Source organism: Neofelis nebulosa, chromosome 10 (assembly GCF_028018385.1).
Source record: "Neofelis nebulosa isolate mNeoNeb1 chromosome 10, mNeoNeb1.pri, whole genome shotgun sequence".
NCBI classification, from domain to species: domain Eukaryota; kingdom Metazoa; phylum Chordata; class Mammalia; order Carnivora; family Felidae; genus Neofelis; species Neofelis nebulosa.
In genome coordinates this window covers 72,064-99,251 of record NC_080791.1, presented here as the reverse complement: position 1 = coordinate 99,251, position 27,188 = coordinate 72,064, and the positions used below count along the sequence as shown (strand labels likewise).

Genomic DNA, 27,188 nt, shown 5'->3' with positions numbered 1-27,188 from the left:
GGCGCTCAACCGACTGAGCCACCCAGGCGCCCCGAGGTGGTCAATTTTAAATGCCTGGTATTTAGTACAAGAAAGGAACGAGTGAGTGAAGTGTATTTCAGAAAGCCTACTTTGTTGGAGTTTACTTGGATTATGGTCAGTTTTATAGAAATCCTACTTAAGTCCCGTTACTGAAATAATAGCTTCAATGTATAAGGTATGTCTTTCATGATCTGAACCACTGTAAGGAGTAATGGAGTCATGATTGTATTTCCCAGAGACAGTTTAGATATGAGAAGTATATGAATATGTTTTGAATGTAGCATATTTGTTGAATTGGCTAGTAGCTTCATTTTTAGTGTTTCTTAGTTTTCTGTGTAACATTGAATATTGGAGATTAATGAATAGGAAGAAAAAAGACAGCAGACTAGGAGCATATAGTGCCTAATGAGACCAAAGGAAATACAGCTGTGTATGTCTGTTCTCTGATTAGTCTCTGTCTGGCCTTAGCACAGTCTCTTAGGACACAAGTCTGAAACTTGCAGAAAGATTACCACCTGGATACCTTACAAGATAGTCTGTCTTCTGTAAAAAGTTTCTGATAACTCTCTGTTTTATAGATTACAGAAATTGATGATCCCTGGTATGCTTGGCACAATTGATAGGGCCTGTACTAAACCTGCAGGGGCCATAAGTTCTCCTTACCTTGAACTAAGGAGGTTGTGTATGTTTCTAACGCAGGTACTAGAATCCTGAAAAATGTCCTTGGCAGCAGAGCTTTTGTTCAATGCCATTCATTCTGTGAAGATTTTGGAGAACTTGAGCTACTTTGCTATTTCCCATGTCATAAAGGGAAGTCTCACCATGCTAGTATTTGTAAGCACCTGGAAATCTCAGAGCCCACCTAGCTCCTCTAAGTATCAAGGTATTTAGGGGATATCAAGAATATTGAATATAACAGGCCTTTATGGGTGTCTTCCTTTGGTGTCTCTCCACCTGAAACCGTAGTCTTGAGACCCTGTCTTATTTCTCTTATTTATTCATTCAGTTGTTTATTATTTTTCAACACTTTAGGCTCAAAACTGTAACCCTGTGTTTAGATCCAACTTCTTGCCCCTGAAGCCTACATTTTCATGGGGGAACCTAACAAGTACCTAAGTTAACCAAGGTAATTTTAGAGACAGGTAAGTATTACTTTGGGAAAATAAAATTCTGCAATGAGACATATGATAAGATGGAAAGCTGTGTTAGCCAGGCTGTGCGAGAAAGTACTGTCTGAGGGCCAGAGCGCTAAATGACAGTACTGAGACAACTATGTGCAGGTCTGGAGGGGAGGCTCATTCCAGGTAGAACAGAGAGATCCTGAAACAGAAACGAGCCTGGCATAACCAGGAACAGAAGTGACAAGAAACCCTGTGTCTGGAGCAGAGTAGATGGGGAGCAGTGTGAACCATATGTAATCACACTCCCAGCTACCATTTGATTTTTCTCCCCCTGATTGGTGTTGGGAAAGAGTTTGACACTATTTGAGTGGGAGACTATTAGAGTTTATTTGTTGCCTCTTTCTAAAGTATATATGGTCTGATTTTATAATTTGAGAAAATATTTGGACCTTTCTATAGGAGGCAAGAATGGATGCCAAGAGACCACCAGTGAGGGAGTTACTTAAGAGACCAGGCAAGAGATAATGGAGAGTTACACCAGGAGTTTAGAAGCAGACATATTGATAAGTATTGGATTCCAGGTATAGTTTGAAAATACAACAACTGAGAAACCTGTTGACATTTTAGATGTAGGGAAAAGAGAGCGATAAAAGACTCCTCCAAGGTTTCTGGCCTAAGGTGGATGGAGTGGCCATTGGCTGAGCTAAGGAAGACTGAATGACAGGAAAAAATGGAATACAAGGGTACCATTTTGTCATGAAGTAGCATCAGTAAGTCAGGAATTCAGATCTGGGGATATTGATTTGACATTTATAGCCAGATGCTGGAAGAACTCTTTTAAGAGGTGAGTGGAAATAGGGAAACTATTAGAGTTTATTTATTATTTTTTTCTAAAGTATATATGGTCTGATTTTATAATTTGAGAAAATATTTGGGCATTCTGACATTTGGAGGTCAGGCAGAGGAGGAAGGACTGAAGCAGAGATGCCAATAAGATAGGAGAAGAATGGGGGAATTTGGCATCTTAAGAACTAGAGAAAACAAATTTTTCAAGAAGGAGGAAATACTTGTTTTTGTCACTGGTGCTGGGACAAGAAGCAAGATGGGAATAGATAAATTGACTGAATTTTCAAGAGAGATGTCAAGAACAACCATGATAAAAAGTGTCCAGTGGAGTATGAGTACAAAATACTGATTGGAGTAAGTTGGGGAGAGTATATGGTTAAGGAGATGGAGGCAGAAGGTGTAGACAGGACTTTTGCAAACTCCTGCTATCCAGGGGGAGTGTTTTTAAAACCACACTTTGGGTGCTCTCCTCTTGCTCACTTTTCCTACATGAACCTATTGAAAATACAGTAAATGCCCTCTGATCTGACCCTACTGGGACAGTTAATAGTTTAATTGGAAGAATGAATTGAAGCACAGACTTATGAAAAATGCCTTACTCATTGCTTAACACTTTAAGTTGAAATATAAATTAGGATTGAGTCACCAATATTCTGATGTAGTGTCAGGGTTTTACCTTGAGCATATTTAAGACTTGGAGTCACTAATTGTACTGCATGTCTTTCTCCTATCAACCATACTACACTGCATCATTTTTAATTTACAATAATCAGTTTTGTTAACATATAATGAGAAGTTAAAAACTCCTCCAAAGCAATCTGAGTATAGGATCCTTCTAGATTTTTAGGATTTTTCTCCTTCTTAGAGTTGCTTTGCTCAATCTAATGATAGAGCAGTTTTTTTTCTTAACAGACTCATCCTTATCAATTCTTCCCCAAATATCCAAATTACTCTTCATAGAATTGACAAATCTAATTTTACATTCCTATTCTATTAGCAAACATATACAACTGACTTTTGTTGGAGCTCTTGGACCATGTGCACTGGCCACAAGCATTCAGTGTGCAAAGAGCACCAGTGCATTGTCTTTCCAAGCAGCAAACATTGGTTAAATTTGGGGCTATGTAAGAGAGGGTCAGTTATGAGAGTATCTTGTATGTGGTCATCGGATTGTGCCTTAAAATTGAAGAATTCAGATGCATTAAAGAATGTGAGGATTTGAATTTCTACTGAAATTCTCTATGGTTTCATGTGTGTGCATTTCATGTGTTTATGAACAAAAATCAAAAATAATTTAAAAAACCTAATGTCTAAGAGTAATGGTAACTTTATTTTTGCCTTCATTATTTATTGACAGACATATATCACACATTCAGAAAAGTAAAGAAAATATACATGTACAGTTTAAATAACAATTGTAGAATGAATTCCATCTAACCACTGCCAAAGTCAAGAAACACATTACCAAAACCCAGAATCCCCCACAAGCCCTCTTTCCAATCTGAGTCTTGTGATTATCATTTCTTGTTTTTCCTTTATTGTTTCCTATGTATTTTTATACTTCAGAAATAAACTGTGTTCGAATTTTCTGTAAATGGATTGTGTCATTTATATTCTTTCATTTTTTGCCCGATTTGTTCACATTATAATTTTGAGGTTCATCACTTTGGTGTGTAGCTCTAGTTCATTCCTTTTCATTACTGTATGGTATCTTATTGTATTAATATACCATCATTTATCCATTCTATTATTAATAAATGTTTGTGTTATTTCTAGGTTTGGACCATTATAATCAATGCTACTAGAAACATTCCTGTCTGTATATGTTGGTGCATGTTTATTTGAGTTGCTGCAAGCCTGCACTGCCAACTATGGCAAGCACTAGACAATGACTATTTATGTTTGAATTAATAACATTAAATGCAATTAAAACTTCAGTCCCTCAGGTCGGCCACATTTCAAGTATTCAACAGACATGTGACTAATACCTTTAGTGGCTATTAGTACTGTAGCTTTAGTACTGGATGGCACACATTCCAGAATATTTCTGTCACTCCAGAGAGTTCTATTGGACATCTCTTCTCTAGGTACATACCTAGGAGTAGATGTTAGGACCTGGGATAGTTCAGATCTTTAACCTTAACCAAGTAATGAGAACTATTGGTTGTACCAGTTTATATTCCCCTCAACAATATGAGAACCCTGCTCCTAACGACACTTGTGCATTCCCGAACACACTTGACTTAGATATTGCATTAACCAGCTAGGGCTGCTATAACAAAATACCATACACTGTGTGGCTTAGCGACAGGAATTTATTATCTTACAGCCCTGGAGGCCAGAGTCTGGGGTCATGTTGTCAGAATGGTGGGCTCCTCCTGAGGGCTGTGAGAAAGGACCTGTGCCAGACCTCTCTCCTTGGCTTGCAGATGGTTGTTTTCTCCCTATGACCCCATATGCATCTCCAGGTCCAAATATCCTCTTTCTATGAGGACACCTGCCACAACAGATTAGAGCCCACCCTAATGACCTCATTTTACCTCGGTTACCTTTGTGAAGACTCTGTCTCCAAGTAAGGTCACATTCACAGGTAGTGGGGTTAGAACTTCAGGTGGAGGGCACAATTCAACCCACAGCAAATCTTTTAGATGCCTTAATATTTGCAAACCTGGACAAAGTTCAGTGGTATTGCATTGTAAGTTCATTTCCTTTGATAACTAAAGAGGTTGAACACCTTTCTCACATATTTATTGCCCATTTGGTAATCCTCTTTTTTTTAAGTTTATTTCTTTTCTTTTCTTTGTGTGTGTGTGTGTGTGTGTGTGTGTGTGTGTGTGAGAGAGAGAGAGAGAGAGAGAGAGAGAGAGAGAGAGGAAAAGGGGCAGAGAGAGAGAGAATCCCAAGCAGGCTCCGTGCTGCCAGCTCAGAGCCCAATGCCAGGGCTTGAACTCAGGAACCGTGAGATCATGACCTGAGCTGAAATCAGTTGCTTAACCCACTGAGCCACCCAGGCACTCTGATAATCCTCTTTTTTTATTAAGTGCCTGATTAAGATTTTTATTCATTTTTTTTTCTAGTAGCCTAGCTATTTTTTTCAAATTGCTTTTTAGGAGTTTTTTTTTACTATGCTGCTTTTGGTTATGTGTTACAGTTGTATTTTCCTACTCTGTGGTTTGTCTTTTAATTATCTTATTTTAATAAAAATAAGTTCTTAAATTAATATATATTGTTTAACAAACATTTCTTTTATGGTTGGTACTTTTTGTGTCTTATTAAGAAGTCCTTCCTTACCCTGAGGGTATGACCATTTTTTTCTATACCATCTTTTAAAATCCTTACTGGTTTGTTTTTTCCCACTTAGGTCATATTTCCACCTAGGACTGTTTACGTTAAGTAGGGGTAAAAACATTTTTTTTTTCAGTTAAAACATTTTCCCAGCATCATTATTGAAATTCTTTTTCTCCAAAGACTTTCTCTGTATAAAATTTCCATAGGTCTGTTGATACTACTTTATTCTGTTCTTTGGGTCTGCTTTTCTACCACTATGTCAATATTATATGTCTGTACTACAGTCAGTCTTATCCCATAGGGCAAGTCTTTCCAACGTGTTCCTTTAAGAGTTTCTCAGCTGCACTTGGCCCTTTGCATTTCCTGGTTTTTTATAGCTATGTTTTGTCAGACTGAGTTCCCATCTATTCCTGGTTTGGTAAGAGACTTTTTTTTTTTTTAATCACAAATAGAAGTTGAGTTTTATCAAACATTTTTTCCTGCAGCTGCACTTTACTTTTATGAAATTCAGTACTTCCCAAATGATGTGTGAGATGCTTTATGTACATTATGTTTAATCTTCAAATCCATTTTGCAAAGTAAGTGATATTATTGCCATGTTGTAGATGAAAATAACACAAGGCTCAGAAAGATTAAGTGGCTTGTCCATATTTTTAGGTACTAAGTTGAAAATCTGGGATCAAACTGCAATTTCTCTGGCCACTTTCTTCACTTATTTGTTCATTTATACATGTATTTATTCATTAAATTGTTACTGAAGGACCTCCATGTTCCCTGGAAATCTTTGCATTTGCTGCCTTTATCTTCTCAGTGAGCATGAGTATAAAGAGCTCTGCAGTGTGTTGCCAGACTCATCACTTTTCTCCTTCTTGGATGAATTCAAATAATCCACCTTTTCTTTCTCCTCTTCTGCATTGCTCTATTCATAGCATGGACCAAGCTGATAGTCACAGGCAAAACAAATAAACAGAGGGCCCATCTGTGTGAAAACCAGATGGCACTAAGCATACCGCAAGGATGAAGGGTCAGGTGAAACTCCTGCCTTTGTTTAGTAGCTGATGTGAAAAATAAAGTCTGTCTCCGTAGAATAAAGCAAACGGAGAGAGGTAGTGGTTGTGGGAAGAAGAAAATGGCCATCATCACCAGCCTTGTGTTAAGGAATGGTGAAGAACTTCTAATGTGGTAGCTGAACTGTAAGTAACCTGCTGGTGCTAAAGCTGGATGTGTGCTTTATCCAGCTGTGTGGTTTTCACCAGGAGATTCTCTGATAGTTAACAGAGTATTGGACTAGCATTCAACAGGCCCAAGCAGACTATTCGATGTGATGCCTCAAGAAAGCTATTTTATGGATTATAAAGCACAGGCCGTGTGTGTTGTGAACATATCAATTTTTTCTTCAAATATGGTGGCCATATTATGGGTACACATACATGATGTGGGTGTGAATAAATATCAGTACAGACCTATTTCTTGTTCAGAAACATAACTCTTACAGGAGTCATAGACCTAAAGGAGTAGGTGATCTTTACAAATCAAATCCAACAAATTCCTAAAGTAAGTTAAATGATAGGGCAGAGTTTGTACATATAGCAGACTGCTGGTACTCCAACTCCATTCCTTGAAAGTCCAAAAAGTCACAAGTAATATGAAGACACTGGGCAAATATCTGCTTTCTATATTACTTTTTGGCACTGGATATTGATGTGTGGGATCAAGGCAAGCTAATAATTAGATTTTCCTTCAAACATTGCTCATCTTAAGTCTAAACATGTCATTTGTTGAAGATGACTGTGTGTGGTTCATTGGAGAGGTGTTCATTGGCAGCAATATTTGAACAATAAATTGTTCAGTAAATAAATTGAACAGTAAATTCCCACAGCATTTTAAAGGATCTCAATGATTCACTTGGCCTGAAATCTAATTTTAGAAAAATTTTTATTGAGTTAGAAATTAAATACAATAAAATTCACCCTAAGCATATGGTTCAATAGGTTTTGGCAAATGCATGCAGTCATTAAACTACCAACAAAATCAGGATATAGAACATTTTATCACTTCAGAATTTCCCTCTTAACTCTTGGCAATCACTTCCCCCTCTTGATCCCATGCCCCTGTAATCACTGACCTATTTTTTTGTCCCTATAATTTTACCTTTTCTAGACTGCCAAACAAACAGAATCACACATACTTTTTGTTTCTTAAAGTCACACATGCTTTTTGTTTCTGGCCTTTGTAGCTCAGCAGAATGTTTTTGAACATAGTTCATTTATTTTTATTAATGAGTAGTATTTCATTGGATGAATATACCAACTTGTCTATTCACTAATGAATGGACATTTGAGTTGTTTCCAGGGTTTCTTTCTTTTTATTGAATTTTTTTTTAATTTACATCCAAGTTAGCTAGCATATAGTGCAACAGTGATTTCAGGAGTAGATTCCTTAGTGCCCCTTACCCATTTGGACCATTCCCCCTCCCATAACCTGTCCAGTAACCCTCTGTTTGTTCTCCATATTTAAGAGTCTCTTATGTTTTGTCCCCCTCCCTGTTTTTGTATTATTTTGCTTCCCTTCCCTTATGTTCATCTGTTTTGTATCTTAAAGTCCTTATATGAGTGAAGTCATATATTTGTCTTTCTCTAATTTCGCTTAGCATAATACCCTCTAGTTCCATCCAAGTAGTTGCAAATGGCAAGATTTCATTCTTTTTGATTGCCGAGTAATACTCCATTGTGTGTGTGTGTGTGTGTGTGTGTGTGTGTGTGCACACACACACACACACACACACCATATCTTTATCCATTCATCCATCAGTGGACATTTGGGCTCTTTCCGTACTTTGGCTATTGTTGACAGTGCTGCTATAAACATTGAGGTACCTGTGTCCCTTCAAAACAGCACACCTGTATCCCTTGGATAAATACCTAGTAGTGCAGTTGCTGGGTCATAGCTGGCTCTTGATTATGAATAGAGTTTCTCTGAATATTTGCATGCAGTCACTTGTTGAGCATATGTTTTCATTTATCTTGGGATAGGATTGATGAGTCATTGGGTAGGTATATGTTTAACTTTATTAGAAACTGCCAAAGTACTTTGCAAAGTAGCTGTACAATTTTGCATTTTCCAGCAGCAATGTATAAGTCCTAGGTGCTCCACACTCTTGACAAGTTTGGTATTGTCAGTCTTTGTAATTATCCTTTTGATTATTGGTTAAGTTGAGCTTTTTTTTTCATGTGCTTATTGGCCATTTCTATATTTACTTTGTTGAAATGTCTTCTAAATTTTTTGTCCATTTTTTGGAGAATTTGTCTTACTGAGTTATAGGAGTTCTTTATATAGTCTGGACACAAGTTCTTTGTCACATATGTGCTTTGTAAATATTTTTCCGCTGTGTGTAGCTTGTCCACTTTCTGGGTGTCTATAAAAGAGCAGAAGGTTTTAATTTTGATGATGTGTAGTTTATCAATTTTTAATGGTTTCATGCTAAGTAATCTTTGCCTAATTTAAAGTCACAAATATTTTCTCATTTATTTTCTTTTAAAGATTTACCTCTTACATTGAGGTCTAATGTCCATAGAAAGTTAATCTATTTAGGTTCATCTTTCATTTCCTTTTTTAAATAATTTATAATTATACACATATCACATTCACTAAGCATAATGGTAGCTTAGAGAATGTAGCTATAGAGACTTGTTCGAAATTTGTTTGGATAATTTATTTATTGGCCTCAAAGCAAAATATTTTTACTTTTTAGTTGACACTGTTCTCTCTTCAGTTTTGTTTTATGTTTTTCTTAGTAATGTTACTTTTTAACACTCATGATAGGTTTAAATTTTAGATAATGAAGCACTCACTGAAGGTAAAAATCATGCTACAGGCATCATTTGGTTTCTGAATATCAGAGGGGTGTGACTGCTGGTTTTAGTAATGATTATCAGCCAGTTGAAATCAGTATTTACACAAGACAAACTTGCAAACTACCCAACTGAGCTAGATGTCTCAGCAGGATATGTTTTTAGACTTTCATTTAAGAGCACTGTGTTCATCACTGGGACTAAACAGAGTGACCAATTTACATTTTGTTTTCATTCATGAGGAGTTAGTTTATGGTTGGTTGCAGTGATAATTTATTACCTATTTAGATGAGTGCCTGAGACTGGTGCCCAACAGACCCTGCACTTCTGTTTGACTCTGTATCCCAGATGATTGTGTCCTTGAATTACAATGGTGAGGACAGTAGAGACCAAGAAAGTAGACACTGGAGACAATCAGTAAACTAAATATAATAATGGTTCTAATTTCACTTGTTTTAAGACTTTATCTAGAGATCTGTCCTCTCTTCTCATAGAGCATCTACCAGCCACTCTACTGTTAACATTTTGACAATTGCTGATCCAAATCTGAGTTGTCCAAAAGTTGCCTGGTATTTCCAGATACCCCAGACTTTCAGGCACATTACAAATTTTAAAATAATAGAAAGTACAGGGGTGGATCCTGCTTGGAGGAGTTCTGCTTAAGGTCCCCACTCTAGGCCACTTGAGAACACATTGTCATCAACAATGCTAAACATGCATATATGTTGACATACTCTGATCTTTTAGTTCCTACATTGTGAAGAATACTAGTAGAGTAATGCTGGTTTTCTCCAGCACTGAGTGGTGTTTGGAAAAGGCATCCTTCAGCCCAGCATCCTCCAAGGTGTTTTGCAGTCCTTGGCATAAGTAGGCATGTGTGGAGCCTCTAATCAGAGATCACGCATGAAGAATTCCCTCACTCTGTATCATCCTTTCCACCTGCCCCAGTCATGTTTAGGTATGACACACAGATAAACAAGAATCAATTTCAGTATGCTCTGAGCGTATAAGATAAATGTGGACTTTTTTTTTTGAGAGAGAGAGAGACAGAGCTTGAGTGAGGGAGGGGCAGAGAGAGAGGGAGACACAGAATCAAAACCAGGCTCCAGGCTCCAAGCTGTCAGCACAGAACCTGACATGGGACTTGAACCCATGAAACCTGGGATCATGACCTGAGCCGAAGTCAGACTCTTAACCGACTGAGCCACCCAGGCACCCCGATGTGGACTTTTAACACTACATAATCTTGGGAAAATATGCATATGATAAAAAATTTAAATATGTACTGTAAAGTATACCATGTCTTGTCTTTCATGTCTTTAAGAGTAATAAAAATTTAAAAGATAACTGCTTTGAGTACCTAAATCTACCTAGTTCTCAAATTATTCTTTAGACCCTGCATTATTTTCTGTTTCTTCATCTGCTCTGAGTCAGCTGATACCCTTTCCCACTGCAGCTGGAGAGCAGAGGCCCCAGGCAGTCTTCCGTGTGTCTGCCCCACAGTGCTGCCTCATTTCCACTGCTGATAATTGTTTCAGCATTTCCTGGAAAATCGAAAGTTTTATACCTATGCATAGCTCATTGCTAAGAGGGACTAAGAAGTTTTGAATAACTTTTTCATCTCCTTATGTAACTCACACAATTCCTTGCTGTTTTTTGACGTAACTGGAAGCTTTAAAAACGATTTAGTATTTCAAATCAATAATTAATTGCAGAACAAAGATGAACAATCCCACTGAAACTTCAGTGATTGACTATGAATGGCTGTTGCCTTCACCACTTGCCATTTTCTCAGAATCGATGCACCTCGTCAGTAATAGGCAGATGGCCTTGCTTCATAGACACCCCAGATTCACAAAATCGATGTCCTATGACATAAGTAAATATATTTTAAGTAAATGTCCTTGCAAAGAAGCATACTACTAAATTTCTTTACAAGAGGAGCTGCCACTTGGTGATTGAAATGTGGCCTAATTTTTTTTTTAATGAGCAAAAAATTTTAATAGATTCTTCCTCAAAAGACACCTAAGAATGAGGAATAAACACAAAGGAAAGTGTGCAATATCAATAGTCATCATGAAAAAGCAGACTAAAAGTACAATGAGAAACCACTACACATGACCTCAAATGTGTCCTAATTTTGAAGAATAATTTTACAAACAATTTTTCGAAAGTATGTCTAGATTAGGAGCAGGATTCTGAGAGGATGGTGACAACAGAAGATGCAGCATTTTTTATGTCTTCCACCTCGCACAGATAAGCAAGGCAATGATTTAGCAAAACCCAAAACTGATGGACCACATGGGCAATAAACTGGTGACAAAGTATCTCCACAAACCACAAAAATGCAGGCTGATGAGATAAACCAGCAGCAGCCCCCTGGCCTGCTTGGTATCAGTGTCTTGCAGAAAACAGAGGGACACTCTGCGTGGCCTCAGAGGAGCAGGGCAGGTCAGCTCACAACAGCCAGCAGTGGGTGCGGGAATGGCGGTGGAGTCCAGGACAGGGCTTATGGTGACTCGTAGACACAGGAGAGGTCTGGACCCTGTGAGGTCTCAAAACTCAGCCTACAGAGCTTCTTTCCGGGATGAGAGCTCACAATGAGGAGTGGAGTTAAAATTAACATGGCAAAGATGACAGAGAAAAGAAAAAGAAGGTTCAAATGGAAGTGGATGAGCCGTGAAAAACCTTACATGTGTTTTCCTAAGTCAGAGAAGCTGATCTGAAAAGGCTCCAGTCTGTATGGCTCCAAGTCTATGACATTCTGGAAAAGACAAGACTGACAATAAAAAGAGCTGTGGTTGCTGGAGGGCAGGGAGGGATGGACAGGCGCAGTACAGATGACTTCTGGGCAGTGAAACCATCCTGTACGACACTAACATGTCATTATATATTTGTCTAAAGTCATAGGAAGCCCCGCGCCAGGAGAACCCCAAGGTAAACTGGGTCTTTGGGTGACATTGGTATGTCCGTGCAGGGTCATCTGGTCTGAGAAAGGCGCCACTCTGGTAGAGGGTGTTGATGATAGAAGAGGCTGTCGACAAGTGGGGCAAGGGATATACCTTCTGCTCAACATTCCTGTGAGCCCACAACTGCTCTAAATAATAAACTCCATTAAAAGAAAGTGGGTGTGTTTGTTTTCAATTAGTACTGCAAAACATTGCCATGGATTTAGTAACTTAAAACAACATAAATATATCATCTCACAGATCTGTACTTCAGAATTCTGGGTGGTCTCTGCTGGTTCCCTCTTCTGAGTCTGAAACGAAGGCATCAGCCGTCTGGGCTATTTCCAGAAGATTCTAGGAAGAATCCACGTCCACACCCATTCAGGTCAATGGCACAGCCCAGTGGTTGAGGGTCCAACGTCCTTGGTGTGTGTTCCAAGACTCATTCTCTATCTCTGGAGCCTGCGAACATTCTGTGCTGTGTGGCCCTCCTCATCTTTTCCTTCTCACATGTCATCTTGCTCTTGTCTCTGGTTCTACCTCATCTCTCCTCCAGGTGGAGAAAGTCCTGTGCTGTAAGGGCTCATGGGATTAGGTTGGGTTTACATGGATAATTGCTGGCTCTCTCCCTTGTTTTATTTTATGGTCAATCAATGTTCTTACACCTGCAGACTCCATTTTTCTATGTGACTTACATATTTGCAGGTCCCAGGGATTAGGACACAGGCAACTTTGGGGGACCATTCAGCCTCACCCAATCTGGGAGGGGCACAGAACCCGGAAATCTCAGGAAGCATGCTGCTGTTCAAAAGCAACAGAAGAGGGAGCTCCGTGACAGTAGCCAAATTTCCCTGAACTGTGCTCCTTCTAAAAGTTCAGAGACTAAATTCAGGTGAAACAGGCAACAGAAAAGTATAGACATAGCCTTTTTCCAAAAACAAACTAAAAGGCAAAAATATGACACAGAATGTGAAAGAACAATATTAAGCAGAATGAGAAAATTTCAGAATGGAGGTAAGAAAACTGAGGTTTTAGAAATTTAAAAAATGTAGCACAAGAAATAAATACAATAGAGCGTGCTTTAAGAGAAACAAAAGGTGGGAACAGACAATGTGTTGAAGATAAAAGGCAGAAGAAGGTAATTTAAAGAAGGATGAGAGAAAGTCACAAAAACATGGAGAATACGCAATTCAACATAAAGATTTAACATAAAGATAATTGAGGTCTCTGGAAAAATTAAAAATGGAGCCAGGGAACAGAAAAAAGCCGCTTACAACAGTAACTCAAGAAAACTTCTCGAGTGTATTTGAAGTTGTATGTGGAAAACACAACGAGCACCTAAGAATATCAACCCAGAGTGACCAACATCAAGCTACATTCTAGTAAAATTATTGCACTTCAAAGAAAATGCTGATTGGGCACTGAGGCTAACTGGCAAGTGATTTATAAGGACAGAAAAATCAGATTATTATCAGGCCTTTTTTGACAGCAGTATTTTATGCTAGCAGGAAACGAGGTAACACATTTAAGATGCTCCAGGAAAGAAACGTTAGCCAGGGATTTTATATCCAGCAAACTGACCTTTAGATATAAGAGGTACAGACAAACTGAACAACATACAGGAACTCAGGGAAATAGTTCTCAAGATATGTTTCTGAGGAAGCTTTCAGAGAACGTGCTCCTGACTCTCCAGACGACTAGAGAAACATCAGAATGAGGCTTTGTGGTGGCATTTAATATATGGTTACTTTTGGAACTGGGACTGCAGGACATGGAAGGGGACAGAGTGTATGATGGCCATGTGCTTACATGGAGGGTAGTCCAAATACCAGAAAACAGGTTCCCATGGGTTTTGTACGTGATAGTAGTGTTGGTATTGTTATTTTGAGACTGTTACGTTATAATGGGGGTAAAGTAAATGAATATATCTAGGGATATATTTACAATTCTATATAAATATTAAAAGGTAAAATTACGTTAAAAGATTTTCCAAAGGGGAGTACCTGGATGGCTTGGTCAGTTGAGCCTCGACTCTTGATTTTTGCTCACAGGATTGAGCCCAGCATGGGTCTCTGCGCTGAGCATAGGGCCTGCTTGAGATTTGAGATTCTTTCTCTCCTCTCCCTTGTGAGCACTTCCCCCAGCCCCTCTCTCAAAAAAAAAAAAAAAATCCCCAAGGAAGTGACCCTCCACACTGCATGATTTTGCCCTGAAATCCTACTTCTAAAAAATTTTTTTAACATGTATTCATTTTTGAGAGACAGAGTGTGAGTGGGAGAGGGGCAGAGAGAGAAGAAGACACAGAATCTGAAGCAGGCTCCAGGCTCCGAGCTGTCAGCACAGAGCCCGACGCGGGGCTTGAACCCACGAACTGTGAGATCATGACCTGAGCTGAAGTTGGATGTTTATCGACTGAGCCACCCAGGCATCCCTGAAGTCCTACTTCTAGGTGTGATGGCTGCAGTCTAACCCTGGACATTCAGTCCATACACCTGGTGAGCGTTTAACCCCTTCAGTCCTTAATTCCTCACTCACAGCCGGTCAGTCTAAAAATCCTGCCAATTCTGCCTTCCAAGTGTCCCTCACATCTGTCGCTCCTCGCCGTCCCCACAGTGCGGCCATCTCGCATGCGGAGCACAGTGATAGTCTCCTAAATGGTCTTACATCTGCCACTTCCGCCTTCTATCCTTTCTTCCTATGAGCTCTCAAAACAATGTGATGGCACCACTCCATGGCGTAAACCCATCGCTGGCTCCCCAGAATCCAGGAATAGCCACAGCGGCTTGAAGGATGTGGCCCTGGCTGACACTTGAGCCCTAAGGGCCAGCTTCCCGGCCAGATTTCTGCTTGTCCAGCCCTACCGGCTATGTTTGGCTCCTCAAACATGCCAGCGTCTTAGGGGCCATCATATTAATAGTTTTCTCTTTCTATAATGCATTATCTTTCAGCTGCAATATCTTATTATTCCTCTGGGTTTCAGATTTCAACTGAAGTATCACTTTTTCCAGGAAGATTTTCCAGATCTTTACCCTAGATTAGAGAATACAGCCTGAGTGTGTAGCACCCTAAACTTCTCAGGAACACTGTGAGCATGGTAATTACATTTTCGAGCCAGTTTTCCCCTAACCTCGAGGTTTCATGAAGAGAGAACCTGTCTGCCTATTTCCCAAATTATCCCATTTCCCAACACATAACAGATATTGATTAAACATTGACAGAATGGATAAGGGAATGACTCTCTAAATATAGGGGACTGGGGCAGAAAAAAGTCTGCTACCTTCCTTACTCTAATCTTTGCATTTATTGAAACCAAGTGTGATGCCATCTATTTTATATTTAAGGGAATATTATTTCTAGGATATTCTCACATTCATAGTCATTAATTTGCCTATCAATTCTCAAAACTTTTCCAGGCAGGTCATTTAATTAACCATCCTAACTTCCTCCCTCCCTTCTTCCCTTCCTTCCTTCCCTCCTTCCTCTGCTTCCTTCCTTCCTTCCTCTGCTTCCTTCCTTCCTTCCTTCCTTCCTTCCTTCCTTCCTTCCTTCCTTCCTTCCTTTCTCTGCTTCCTTCCTTCCTTCCTTGCTTCCTTCCTTCCTATCTTTTGAGAGAGAGCTCGCACAAGTCGGGGAGGGGCAGGGAGAGAGGGAGAGAGAATCTCAAGCAGGCTCCGCACTGTCAGCGCAGAAGCTGATGTGGGGCTCAGTCTCACTAACTGGGATATCCTGACCTGAGCCCAAATTAAGTCAGTTGCTTAACCAAGTGAGCCACCCAGGTGCCCCTCCATCCTTACTTCTAACCCAGTAAAAGCTGGTTAACTAGTACCCTCAGTTAGTAATGCTTTTATGTTCTGTTATCAACAGACTAGGCAAACCATAATGGGGAAAAAGTCTATTATCATCAATTTTACTAAAATTTTACAAAACTACCAAGTCATGCGTAGAGTCAGCCCAGTTTTCTACATTTCCCGTATTTGAAGTTGTTCCAAATAATGATCCTATAGTCCTCTGCAGTCCCAAGTCATGAAAAAAAAAATGGATTGAATTGTCATGGCACAGAAGTTGATAAACTCTTGTATGAAGACTTTCAAGAACAGAGGTTTTTCTAAAGCAAAAAATAGAATGCATGAATTCTTTGACTAGTAACTAAGGTAACCACAAAAGTAAATTAACCAGAACATCTTACCTCGAGCATTCTGGAAACTTTTGAACTCCTCTTTTATGTTATTCTGCCTTTCTTAATTGCTGTGGCATCCCAAATGATGTGAATGTGTCTGTTTTCTCACATAAATGTTATAGCTGTGTGTGAACTACACACAGTTTCTGCTGTGCAAGTCAGGATTTCCTAATAAACCATTGTTTCAACTTATGAAAAATCATGCTGGATTAAAACATCACTTTGCTGTGAAGTGGGTGTGTTAAAGGGACATGAGCCATCTCTTGCTAAATGAACCATTATTTCTAAATGCATATTGGTTTTTATTTAATCTTCAACTAGATCAAGAATGTATGGAGCTATTGATCTTTTGCCTGTCTTATCATTCAGTTACTTATTATTATTATTATTATTACCTTCCTTGCCATTATCGAAATGTAACTGTAGATGGACTTGTCTGTTTTAGGGTGATGTGGTTTACATAACTTCACAACAATTCCTGTGGTTGTATCTTGCAGCGATACCGAGCGGGGCAGCAGTGCGGGTTACATTAGAAGTGAGAGAGAGCTGAGTGAGAGCAGTACCAGATGCTGGGGAAGGGCAGGGTCTGAGAAAACGTCCTGACTGCAAGGACCTGTCCTGGGAGAGCAGCCTCCAGCACTAGATGGAGTGGAAGCTTCCAGATTGGCATGTAGCGTCTAGTACGAAGGAATGTAGCAAGCAAAGAGGAAGGGAGAAGATCTGCCTCCGACTCAGGTTAGACTCTGTAGTTTATAGAACAAAGTAAGTTTCTCCGAGGTGCTAGGAGGCTGTCTGTGTGACACAAGAGATGCATTTTGTCTGATTCCTAGTTTCCAAGTAGCTGAACCGAATGCCACTTGAAGGTGTGATTAAAACCATAGCTTTAACCATAAGCTGATCTAGGCTTTATAGGGCCTGATGCTTATATAATTTTAAGGGCTCTGTTTAAAGGAAAGACAGAATTATGAATACCAGCTGCCAGAGTCCCTCCACACGCCTTGGAAGGGACCTTCCAGCAGAGGCTCCAGGGGTTGAGTTGCCGAGAAATGTGCCATGGGTCCAACTGTATGGCTCCTGGGCCTGACCTCTGTCCTTGCTTTTGCTTCTGTATCACAAGTGATTAGTCTGATTTTGGTCCTTCTCCGTGTGACGACGCCCCTGTTGTAGGGTATTTGTCCCTTTGCTGACCTGCAGAGCCGGCTTCTGCCCTCTGTCTCTGCGGTGGCCAAAACAGGCCGAGAGGAGGCCAAGAGGGTGCTCTGCAAGCACATGGGTAAGCCGCTCTGGGACTTCAGCGGAGCAGGGAGACCAGGGAGGAGAGGGGCTGGGTTGGTTGTGGCAGATGCGAAGAGGAAAGTGGAACATGTGACATCAACACGGAGGACAGGGCATGGGTGTAGATGTGCAACGGTTGTTGATGTGGGCCCGTGTGTTCACATTGGTTGAAAACACAGCAGGCGGTAAAAATGAGTTAAATACAAAAAGCCTCAAATTACTTCCACCCCCTCATTATGTTCTTGGGATTCAGGAAAAGCAATTGGCAAATAACCTTCCTGTGCCAACAACCATCAGATGTTCTTAGAGTCCAAATTGTGAATCAAAATATGTGTCACTGGGGCGCCTGGGTGGCGCAGTCGGTTAAGCGTCCGACTTCAGCCAGGTCACGATCTCGCGGTCCGTGAGTTCGAGCCCCGCGTCAGGCTCTGGGCTGATGGCTCGGAGCCTGGAGCCTGTTTCCGATTCTGTGTCCCCCTCTCTCTCTGCCCCTCCCCCGTTCATGCTCTGTCTCTCTCTGTCCCAAAAATAAATAAAAAACGTTGAAAAAAAAAATTAAAAAAAAAATGTGTCAGAACAGACACCCTGTGTGCTGGCCGTCTGCAGTGTCAGAGGCTTTCAGCCCCAGAGCCCAGCTAACAGCCTACCCAGGTGAGGGGGTGAAGCATGCAGGCTGCAGGCAGACTTCCCAGGCTCTGTCCCTGCTCTGCCTCATAGGAGCTGGGCGCCCAAGAGGAACTCGCTTGTGCTTGTGTCCCTTAGTGACCCCTCTGTGCAGTGGAGACACCCACAGAAATTGCTGTGTAGGATTCTAGTGAGGACTGGGTTGTTATTTACAGGACACAGTCCGGAATGCGCCTGGCAGGCACACGTAAGTGGTGTCTAAGTATTTCACAAATAAATGTTTTCTGAAATTCTTCCTGGTTCTGAGATTATCCAGTTCTGAACAGCAGTCTATTCTGCCCAGTCTTCAGCATTGATTCACTTTGCCTTTAGATGATTCTGAGTTAAAACAAACAATTTTAAGAACACTGTGTGTATCAGAGGACCTTCTCAAAGGACAAAAAGGACAGCTCAGTGTGCGCTCATGCTTTCACCCAGACCATTCAGTTTTCTGTCATGAAGCAGCAGCCTGTGCTGGTTCCCTTAGGAGAATGCTCCAGAGGCAGGGCGTTCACGCGGGACGCTGCCCCGGCACCTGGCGTAGATTTCCATTCCCTCCATGTCCCGGCTGGGGTGTGACCGCTGCTGCTCCCGTGGGCAGTCTGTGCCCTCCGTTAATCCTTCCTGATCTCACTCGGCTTTTCCTGAAGTGTGAAGCTTTTCTAGCCTTTTGATCTTTAAGCCTCTGTGTCACAAAGTGAAATCCTGTGGATTCACAAGTCTGGTATTTAAAGAACTTGGGAATTCCTGAGAAGGTGTGCTTTTTTATTGCTTAGTTTCAACTGCAATTCAGTTCATTAGGAGTTAAAAGGAGGAAAACAGTGACTATCTGTGCGTGGTTCATGTCTCCAGGATGTGTAGCTTTGGAAGAATCACTACTGTTTCAGTATTCCAGATGCCAGTCATCCTGTGGTATTAGTTTATAAATTATTCCTTCATATGCACTCTTAGGTCAACTTAAACTTCCCGGAAACACCTAAGAACGTTTTGTGCTTGGCTCAAATAATTTTTATTGGCATATTTACTTATGACCTCACACCCCTAAGTGTGTTTAATTTCACATACATTATTGTAACATGCCCAGGCCGAGAATACTCCCCACGGCAAAGGCAGTGGTCCACAGCCCCAGTGATTTCTGTGGTAAGAGAAAACAGACTTCCTGTAAGAGTTAATAGTGACAACAGCGATAATAAAATAATGATAAGAGCTTTTATGGAGTGTTTAATGTGTGCCCAAGGCCAAGCTAAGCAGTTCTTTGTCATGCTTTACCCATGTAATATTGAGACTGGAAGCACTCTGAGCTATTATTTGCATTTTAAAGATAATTTTTAACCAAAGTATTTCATAATGAGGTCGTATTTGTAACTATCGCACACGCTACATCATGATCTGCATTTTAGTGGCAGATCATGTGGGTATACATCTGTCCATGTCAGCTTCTCAGGATCTGATAGTTGCATAATGCTCCATTAGTTGGCCCTTTACCTTTTCCATCACACATGCTTAAAAGCATGAAGAATACACACATGTAGCATAAATTTATTTATTCAAATAGATATAAATCTGGCTATAGATATGGATGTACAGGCAGATATTGATAAAAATAGTTCATACTCCATTGCACCCCAGAAAGTATCTGGGTTAGCAGTAAGCTGAACAAAGTACTAAACACAGCTTAAAAAGAGTTATTATTTAGTTACTTCATTTTAAAATGTATCCGTAAATAAATAATTTCATGAAGTTGGTTAATGAATAAGTTTCAGATAGTGCTATTCTTATAAAAGCTGCAGTATGTCCATTAAAATAATTAGATGTCACGTGCACACACATACTCCATACACCACTTAACAAATGCATATAATCTATTTGGTTAATAGGTAATACTGGGACTTTGTCACAAAAATGTAAATTGTGAAATTCACGTTTACCCTCAGTGTTATAGAGGAACACTTGCTTGCTCAGTTCAATCATTATGGGTATAAAATGATAAAGCAAAGCAAGACTTTGCTTCATAAATTTTTTAAGCATCTAGAGGCTTCAATTTTAATTGAATAGAGTGGTTTTTAGTGTTGTTTTTCAAATTAGGGGAAAACGTGTTTAACCAAGTTGCAGAGGAAGTGATTTAACAGAGCAAAACCCAGAAACTCCATTTGGCATTTTCAGGGGAAATGCAGATTTCAGGAGGAAATAAATGCATTGCAAAAAAAGAAAAAGAAAAAGAAAAAAGAAGAAATAATTTTTATTCCTGAAAAATTGTAGATAACTAAAATCACTCTTATACTGCCAGCTATATTTCCTTATCCAGCGTCAATACTGTTTACAAGAGACCGCACAGCCTTGTATCTATACAATGTCTTGAATTGTAGCCTTTTTATTTATGTAAATGCCTTCAGCATTTATGTATACAGTGAATGGTATAACTCATTAGAAACATGACCTAATCAGCTATACTTTAAAAAATACATTCCCTGTATATTGGGAACTAAGAGTATTTAATTAAATCATCTTTTGATATTCAGAAAATTCTAGAAAATATTTGCATATAAAAACAAAGAGGCAATTTAGGAATAACATCTAGAAAAGTCCACTCAATTAAAAATAACTATAATTATTAATCCCGATTTTATTTTTTTATTTTAATTTTTTTCAATATATGAAATATATTGTCAAATTGGTTTCCATACAGCACCCAGTGCTCATCCCAAAAAGTGCCCTCCTCAATACCCATCACCCATGCTCCCCTCCCTCCCACCCCCCATCAACCCTCAGTTTGTTCTCAGTTTTTAACAGTCTCTTATGTTTTGGCTCTCTCCCACTCTAACCTCTTTTTTTTTTTTTTTTTCCTTCCCCTCCCCCTTTGGTTTCTGTTAAGGTTCTCAGGATCCACATAAGAGTGAAAACATATGGTATCTGTCTTTCTCTGTATGGCTTATTTCACTTAGCATCACACTCTCCAGTTCCATCCACGTTGCTACAAAGGGCCATATTTCATTCTTTCTCATTGCCACGTAGTACTCCATTGTGTATATAAACCACAATTTCTTTTTTTTTTTTTTAATTTTTTTTTTAACGTTTATTTATTTTTGAGACAGAGAGAGACACAGCATGAATGGGGGAGGGGCATAGAGAGAGGGAGGCACAGAATCGGAAGCAAACTCCAGGCTCTGAGCCATCAGCCCAGAGCCTGACGCGGGGCTCGAACTCGCCGACCGCAAGATCGTGACCTGAGCTGAAGTCGGACGCTTAACCGACTGAGCCACCCAGGCGTCCCAAAACCACAATTTCTTTATCCATTCATCAGTTGATGGACATTTAGGCTCTTTCCATAATTTGGCTATTGTTGAAAGTGCTGCTATAAACATTGGGGTACAAGTGCCCCTATGCATCAGTACTCCTGTATCCCTTGGGTAAATTAATCCTGATTTTAAAAAGAAAAAAAAGAAACTAAAATATACAGAAATTTATTTTTTTGACAGTTAAAAATATATATAGCTTATATATAAGCTTCTAAGGGCAGAAAATATACCGTAGTTAAGTTAATGTTCAGTGTTTAATACAATTTCACATGGAAATTATTACTCGAAACTTTTATTTATTTAAAAAATTTTATTGTTTTATTTATTTTAGAGAGAGAGAGACAGAGCCTGAGCAGGGGAGGGGCAGAGAGAGAGGGAGACACAGAATCTGAAGCAGGCTCCAAGCTCTGAGCCATCAGCAGAGAACCCCATATGGGGCTCAAATCCACGAACCATGAGATCATTATGTGAGCCTAAGTCGGACGTCCAACCGACTGAGCCACCCAGGCGCCCCAGCACTCAAAGCTTTTATGAGGATAATGGTGTCGTCCTCTCTCCTTTGGAGGCACTTCCATTAATTAGAGGTGTCTGCATCATCCCTGTGAGTGGTCGTTGTTACAAGCACAGGTGTATAGCAGAAGAGAGAAATTCATATTTACACTTTTACTGATGCATGTGTTTTGAACTCCGCACGCCAGAAACTGTGTGAGGGCTGGAGACAGAGCATGGTTCTTGTCTACCTGGGACTTACCCTCTGCTGCGTCACAGGAACACATAGCAATAAGCACCCTGTGGTGGAGGCAGCCAGCACAGAGGGCTGTGGAGTACTGAAGAGAAGCAGCCACCCCAACCTGGGGTCAGGGAAGGCGTTCCCAGGGTGCTCCTCAGACCCCATTCCTGCTACCTTACCTCAGGCCGCCACTGTGTGGCACTCAGCTTTCAGCCACAAGTCTTCTAACTGGTCATTGGCCTCTTCCATTGCTCCTCTCCACTCCAAACCCGAGTTAGATGCTTTCGTTGTGTCCACATCGTCCTCAGAATAAAGTCCAAACATTATAATTTGAGAGATCTTCCAGCATTGCACTGCCATTTTCCTACCATCCCAATTTCTACTTGTCTTGCCGCACTTGACCTTCAAGGCGTATTAAACCAACGAGAATTCCACAGATATGTTATGTGTTCTTGCTCACCTTCTTCCTTCTGTGCGTTCATCCCTGCTTTCTAGAACATCTTCTTTTCCCTTACGGAAGCTCTGCCTGGCTAATTCGTTCCCATCATCTCGGTCTCAGTTCAGATCCTTCCATCCAAACCAGAAATACACGTTTCATCCTAGTCTCTTGTTTTCCATTCCCTCACCAAATCCTGAAAACTCTAGGGCTAAGCATCTTGCCATGGGCCATTGTGAAATTGTTCCTACTCACTAAAACACACCTGCAAGGTTAGTCTTCTTGTTCCCCATTATCAGAGAATTAATTAATCTGAGAGATTAAGTTACTCACTCAGGATTGCACTCTGTATAAGTCACAAGTCTGGAAGACAAACCAAATTCCGCCTGGCTCCAGGGCCAACATGCTTTGCCAAGGCGAGGGTTAGACTAACAACTATTGTTTTTTTTGTTCCAAAAACATCATTACTTGGAGATATTTAATTTCATTTTGTTTGTTTCTTCCATGGTTATACAAAAATCAAATAAAAAATACTAGATTTTTACATACTTTCATGTTTTTAACAATTCCTTTTAGATTTCTACTTAAAGTATTTACCTATTTTAAGCTAGGAAATGAAATTTTCTAGATGCATATGTGTGTCTAAAGGTTAGAAAGTGAGAAAGGATTGGAAAATGAATGTAGTAGGTGTTTTTTTGTATCAGAGAAAAATAAATTACTTAAAAAGTAGTGTGGGCTGATTTTACTCGTATGTGGACTCTAACAAAGTTGACTACACAGAAGCAGAAGATAGAATGCTGATGCCCAGGGACAGAGAGGTGGGGAAATGGAGACATATTGGTCCAGGACACAAAATTGAGTTGTGTAGTACAGACAGTCTAGAGATCTAATGTGGAGCATAACAATGATAGCAATTCTGCACCGATCATTGCAAGATCGTTGAGCCTGACTGGACGTTTTGTGGTGCAACTTATGAAATTTATTTAAGTAACATGGGGACCGGACCCATGGGCAGAACGAGCTGTACTTTTGCTGTATGAAGCTGGTGCATATATGCTTAGTGCTCAAGGAGGAGGGGGCGTGCAGAGTATTAGATCATAAATGTCTTCTTCAATTTTCTATTTGTAAAACTACTTTTGCAAGATTTCTCTGGTGCTTATCATGCAGTTTGATATGAACTATTGGTGAGATGAGCAGGCAGTCATGAGCCCCTTTAAGGCTGTAGCAGCCAACACGTATTTGATGCTTTTTAGAACTAGGCAGGGTATAGGTCAGCTCTCTGGGTTAAATGTGAATATTTCTCTGCTTCTATCCCTCATCAATACCAGAACTTTGCTAAGAGAGTAGATTTCATGTACTCTCAATGCAGAGGAAAAATGTAACTATGTGAGCAGAGGCATAAATTAATCAACTTGATTGTTGTAATCATTTCACTGTGTATATGTCTATTAAATCATGTTGTGCACCTTAAATGTATACAATTTTTATTAAAGAGTGAAATAAAATTTTTATCTGGAAAAATGCCATTAAAATTCTGGATTTCCTCTTAAAAAAAAGCACTGTAGGAAATTCCCCAGTTACCCATAGATAACCTTTGTGATGAGATTTTGTTGTATTTTGTAGATCAAGATTGCATATACTGTATACATACATACCCTACCACATACTACTCATGATTTTGAGAAATAGGGGATACTGAAATGAAAGACTCCACTTTTTAATGAAAGCTCTTGCACTGTGGTAGAATTACACTTGAAGGCCTGACAGATGTTGAAGGCCCTTTATATGTTGGTAAATTTGCTCAGTGTCCATGATGGGCCTACAATTCCAAATTTGTAAAAAAAAAATATGTAAGACCACAATATAGATAAAAGTAGTGAGGTGTCTGTTTTGATAGGATGGGGACCTCCAAACGTGGGGGGGATGATCAGGTGGAATCCAGTGGCACTGATGGTGACAAAATTCACCTGGGCAAAACAGACACAATAGAGGTTTATTGAAGGCACCAGTACAGCAGAGGAGAGACTGTCTCCCAGGAGGCGGTGGGTGAGGAGCTGTTTTTAAAGGGCAAAGGAGAAGATAGGATGGAGTCGACGTATGGAACTTTCCCTTTTTTGGTAACTGCGCACTTGTAAGTAGCCCATTGGTTAGTTAGGGCCTGTGGATGTTTTCAGGTGGGTTGTCTGATGGGACTGTCTGTATTTCATTGCTCAATGCCTATTTGCCCAAAGGCAGCCTCTATAAGTAATATGAAGAGAGCCTACTTTTTTTTTTTAATGTTTATTTATTTTTTTTTTTTTAATTTTTTTTTTCAACGTTTTTTTTAATTTATTTTTGGGACAGAGAGAGACAGAGCATGAACGGGGGAGGGGCAGAAAGAGAGGGAGACACAGAATCGGAAACAGGCTCCAGGCTCCGAGCCGTCAGCCCAGAGCCTGACGCGGGGCTCGAACTCACGGACCGTGAGATCGTGACCTGGCTGAAGTCGGACGCCCAACCGACTGCGCCACCCAGGCGCCCCAGTGTTTATTTATTTTTGAGAGAGAGAGAGAGAGAGAGAGAGAGAGAGAGAAGGCTCCAGAGAGAGCCTATTTTGAGAGAGAGAGAGACAAAGAATCTGAAGGAGGCTCCAGGCTCCAAGCTATGAGAACCTGATGCAGGGCTCGAACTCTTGAACTGCCAGATCATGACCTGATTCAAAGTTGGACGCTCAATTGACTGAACCACCCAGGCGCCCCTGAAGAGAGGCTACTTTTAGATGGAAGGAATGCAAAGGAGTCATTTGGAGGAAGGCTCTGGGTAGCAGTGAGTGTTTCCCGCTGACTCAGGCAAGCATAAAGTCAGTCTGCTCAGAGATATGTCTCTCAAATTAACAGCCATTATAATTTTAAAATGACAAAAGAACACAGGGATGACAGAAGTAAGAGAGGAAAGAATGTTTTCCTCAAATGTTGACATGGAAGAGGAAGAAAATTTCACAAAGAATCACCATATCCATTCTTAATCTTTTTGTGCAACCTTAGATTTTAAACAAGTTTATTTTCTATTCACACGCCTGAAATGGTCATCTCAAATGTAGAACCACTGAAATGGTTTAGTCTTTCCAATTAAGCCAGAAATAAGTGTCAGTGAAATGGACGCCTACCTAACCTTAGGGAAAATATGGGCTTTTTGCTTTTTTACTCTCCATTGAGGATTGAAATTAGTTTTATTACAGAATTAGTCTCCAAAGTTTAGTGGAATATATGTTTTACTTCTGGTATGACTGGTTCAAAATGTTTCATGAGAAAGAAGAAAGAAGAGAAAATTCCAGCTAGTGAGAGACAGTGGTTACTCTTCAGCTTCCCATCTGCTGGTTTATCCCAGAGACAATACAGAATAAGAAGAGGCAAATAAACTGCACAGAAACCGTGCCTATGGCATAACCTGAAGACAGTGTTGGGAGGAAGACCTATCCTGCCATGTGGTTCTTCTAGCTGGACTTAGATCAAATTGGCATGAGACACATTAACAGGAGAAAATCACATCTACTAGGAGTACATACAGGGAGTCCACACAAACCAGGAGTTCCAAAAACAGTGAGGCATCATGATGTTTCTGGGAGCTCAGGACTGGGGTCAAGTTGGAGGACAGGAAGCAGACACAGAGGACATGAAGGCCATTAGCAGGAAGGTGAGAGGAGATGTTTGGGAAAACAGGGCTGCTCTGTTACACAGATGAGTTCCTTTGCTGGAGAGGAATCTCTGTTAATATCTCTCTTCCTGGTACAAGCAGGCAATTGAGGGGGAGGTAAAGAGCTTTTCCCGAATCTGCTGGGTTTGGATTGATTTTACTCAGAATAATTTTCATGACAAAGTGGCCCATCTTGGGGCAGCCTGCCCTTGGCCCCTACAACAGGAGGTGACCAAAGTTCAAAATAACCGCAAGAGAAAATCCTACTAGATCCTAATGCAAGTTCTCACATCCTGCTCCCCTGCCCTCCTCCACCCTGGCCTGCTCTGGAACAAGCAAGGACAGAGCAAGAAAAACTACGGGAGAGAGATCAGAAGAAAACTAGCAAACAGCTTTGGGTTGATCTAAAACTACTGCCAGAAAGACTAAGCTGACCTTCCGTCTGAAAAATCCTAGACGGTGCCCTGGTAGATCAGAACGTACACAGGACTTGGAAGCATGCACACTTTGAAAAAGTATGCTTCATGATGTGTCTGATCTAGAGAGAAAGGCAAAAGTGAAGTGTCTTTTGGCTATTATCTAGGGAAAGAGAAAAAGAGCAAAAAGGAAAAAGGTTTTGTCTTAGAATAAGGTAGATAACTAACAACTTGAAGGGTCCACAGCCCCGTCTCCTGCACCAAGACAGCCAACAAACAGTCCGCTAAAGTGTCTGAACTCTCCATATACAGAAGGGGATGTTAGTGAACTAGAAATCTTGCATAGTAGTAGTAGTAAAATAATAGTAGTTGGAACAGAAAAAAGTTCCCATTGTCCTGCATCCTCACTGGAGTATGGCACAATTATTCCTGTTAATTTTGGCCATTC

The 27,188-nt window shown here is 40.3% G+C and overlaps 1 protein-coding gene across 5 annotated transcripts in view; it reads left to right on the top strand.

The window, feature by feature from the left end:
* The window catches only part of TRPC6 (transient receptor potential cation channel subfamily C member 6), a 128,448-nt gene that overhangs the window by 49,766 nt on the left and 51,494 nt on the right, over window positions 1–27,188 (top strand). The window contains exon 1 of one of the 5 annotated variants that reach the window (XM_058686438.1): window positions 16,857–16,987. The exons of the other annotated variants lie outside the window; for them this stretch is intronic. Within the exon in view, the coding sequence (XP_058542421.1) occupies window positions 16,896–16,987 (92 nt within the window). The 5' untranslated portion in view covers window positions 16,857–16,895. Of the gene's footprint in view, window positions 1–16,856; window positions 16,988–27,188 lie in introns of those variants that run through there. 5 annotated transcript variants of the gene reach the window in all.